The 2,950-nt window shown below is 42.7% G+C and overlaps 1 protein-coding gene across 1 annotated transcript; it reads left to right on the top strand.

Annotated features, from left to right (window-relative positions):
- Positions 1-1,430: 1,430 nt before the first annotated feature.
- Positions 1,431-2,665, top strand: LOC141830539 (uncharacterized). Its single transcript, XM_074717950.1, has 2 exons — positions 1,431-1,744; positions 2,455-2,665. Exons 1-2 carry the CDS (start codon positions 1,431-1,433, stop codon positions 2,663-2,665), a joined length of 525 nt encoding a protein of 174 aa, XP_074574051.1.
- Positions 2,666-2,950: the final 285 nt, after the last annotated feature.

The following is a 2,950-nucleotide window of genomic DNA, read 5'->3' as shown; positions in this document are numbered from 1 at the left end:
GTCATCTTGTAAAAGATGTCGAGACAAGATACACCACTTTAGAGAAGCTGACTATGGCTTTGGTTTTGACAGTATGCAGGCTTCGATCATATTTCCTTTCTAATCTAGTGACAGTATTAACTAACAGCACTCTGGGTCGAATATTAACTAATCTCGAAGCTTTAGGACGATTGATCAAATGGACTACCGAGCTACTACCGAGTTGGGAGGATATGATATACAATATCAGTCGAAGACAGCTATCAAGGCACAAGCTTTAGCAGATTTCTTAACCAAGACCTCTGACACCAGTGAACCCTAGACATGAAAGATATTTGTAGATGAATCATCCACTAAAAAGGGAAGCGGAGTTGGGATTTTATTCTATTCCCCTAAAGAAGAATTATTGCCGATAGCCATAAAACTTCATTTTAAAGCTTCTAATAATGAAGCCGAGTATGAGGCATTGCTTGCGGGATTACAGACAGCTTGGCATGTTGGAGCAACTTGAGTAATAATCTATACAGACTCTCAGTTAGCCATCCAGCAGTTAGAAGGGAATTTCAAGATTCGAAATGATAAACTTATGAGGTATACAGAGGCCTTCAACAAATTAAAAACCTCTTTCCAGGAAGTCATTGTTCAGAGGTTACCCCCGGTTGACAACCAGAAAGCGGATGAGCTGGCTCACCTAGCCAGTAGCCTGACTAGTTGGGAACAAGAAGAGCCTATAATACATGATCAACTGATAGCTCACATCGACCAGGTCATTGAAGCAAATGAGGTTGCTGATTGGAGAATTCCCATCATAGATTTTCTTAAAAATGGAAGTTTACCGACCGAACCTGAACAAGCCCAAATTATCAAAAAATGAGTAGTTCGTTTCACTCTGATTGGGGATATTATATATAAAAGGGCCTTCCCTCGACCCTTACTTAAATGCCTGGGACCTAATGAGGCTAAGTATGTCATGCAGGAAGTTCATCAAGGTATTTGTGGAAACCATATGGGAGGTAGAACTCTGACACAAAAAGTATTATTGGCTAGATATTTTTGGCCTACTTTGCAAAGAAATACAACTCAGATGACCAGTACCTATCTCAATTATCAAAGACATCAAAACCTTCCTCATCAATCGGCAGAGCTGTTAAAAACTGCCACTATCTCTTGTCCCTTTGATCAATGGGGAATGGATATTGTAGGTCATTTCCCAATAGGACCTAACTAAAAGAAATTTCTTTTGGTAACTGTGGATTACTTTTTTAAATGGGTAGAAGCTGAACCACTAGCTAGAATCATTGAAGATGTTGTTTTAAATTTTTCTATGTAGGAACATCATCAGTAGATATGGAATTCCTCGCAAGATAGTATCTGATAATGGACGATAGTTTCAAGGATGTAGGATACAGGATTGGTGTAAAGAATTAGGAATTATCCAAGCCTTTACTTCTATGGCCTACCCTCAAAGTTATGGACAAGCAGAGGTAGTTAACAGGGAGCTCGTCAAAGGCCTCAAAGTAAAGCTAGATCAAGTACAAGGAAATTGGGTGGATGAGCTGCCTGATATTTTGTGGGCCTACAGAACTACTCCAAGAGACAGTACCCAGATGACTCCTTTCCACCTGGTCTATGGAGGAGAAGCAGTGATACCTGTAGAAGTCGAAGAAGAATCAAGCCGAGTCCTTGCTTATGGAAGTGATAATAGTGATAAACGACATATAGAATTGGATCTCATTACTGAAACCAGGGAACGTGCAACAATAAGGTTGGCAGCATATCGAAGGAAGATGTGCCAGACTTACAACAGGAAGGTTATACTTCACTCTTTTCAGGTTGGAGACTTCATCTGAAAGAAGATCAAACCAGTAGGTGATGTCGAAAAATTAGAACCTCAATAGGAAGGACCCTATAAAGTTACCCAACGGCTTACTAGTGAATCTTATTATCTGGAGGACGCAAATGGAAAAGAGCTTAGCAAACCTTGGAATGCCACTCATCCTCGACATTATAAACTTATATAAATTTTCTTTTCATTTATATAAGAACATTTTGTGATTATTTAAATATAAGCTCTTCTCTTTCATATTGAGCCACCGAGCTTACGGATTTGCCTTACGACAGGCCGAAACACCGAGCCAACGAGCTTGCAGATTTACCTTACGACAGGCCAGAACACCGAGCCACCGAGCTCACGGATTTGCCTTACAACAAGCTAAAACACTGAGCCACCGAGTTCACAGATTTTTCTTATGACAAGCAAGAATATCGAGCTATTGAGCTTGTGGATTTTCTTTACGACAGGCCGGAATACCGAGCCACCGAACTCAGAGATTTGCCTTAAGACAGGCCAGAACACTAAGCCACCAAGCTTGCGGATTTGCCTTACGAGGAACACCGAGCCACCGAGCTCACAGATTTACCTTATGACAAGCTAGAACACCGAGCCACTAAGCTTGCGAATTTGCCTAATGACAGGCTGAAATTTCGAGCCACCGAGCTCGTGGATTTGCTTACGACAGGCTGGGACACCGAGCCATTGAGCTCGCAGATTTACCTTACAACAGGCCAGAACATCGAGCTCGTGGATTTGCCTTACGATAGGCTGGAATACCGAGCCACCAAGCTTACGGATTTGCCTTACGACAGGCCAGAACAACGAGCCACTGAGCTCTCAGATTTGCCTTAAGATAGGCTGGAACACCGAGCCATTGAGCTCGCAGATTTACCTTACGACAGGCCGGGATACTGAGCCACTGACCTCGCAAATTTGTTTTACGACAGGCAGGAACACCAAGCCACCGAGCTCGCGGATTTGCCTTACGATAAGCCGAAACACCGAGCCACCGAGCTCGCAAATTTGCCTTACGATAAGACGGAACACCGAACCACCGAGCTCGCGAATTTGCCTTACAACAGACCGAAACATCAAGCCATTGAGCTCGTGGATTTGCCTTATGATAGGCTGAAACAC

This window comes from Curcuma longa, chromosome 6, assembly GCF_044706935.1.
Source record: "Curcuma longa cultivar G26 ecotype Majalengka, Jawa Barat chromosome 6, ITB_CL_G26_1.1, whole genome shotgun sequence".
Taxonomy (NCBI): domain Eukaryota; kingdom Viridiplantae; phylum Streptophyta; class Magnoliopsida; order Zingiberales; family Zingiberaceae; genus Curcuma; species Curcuma longa.
The sequence above is the reverse complement of the archived record's forward strand: the minus strand, read 5'-3'. Positions and strand labels throughout refer to the sequence as shown.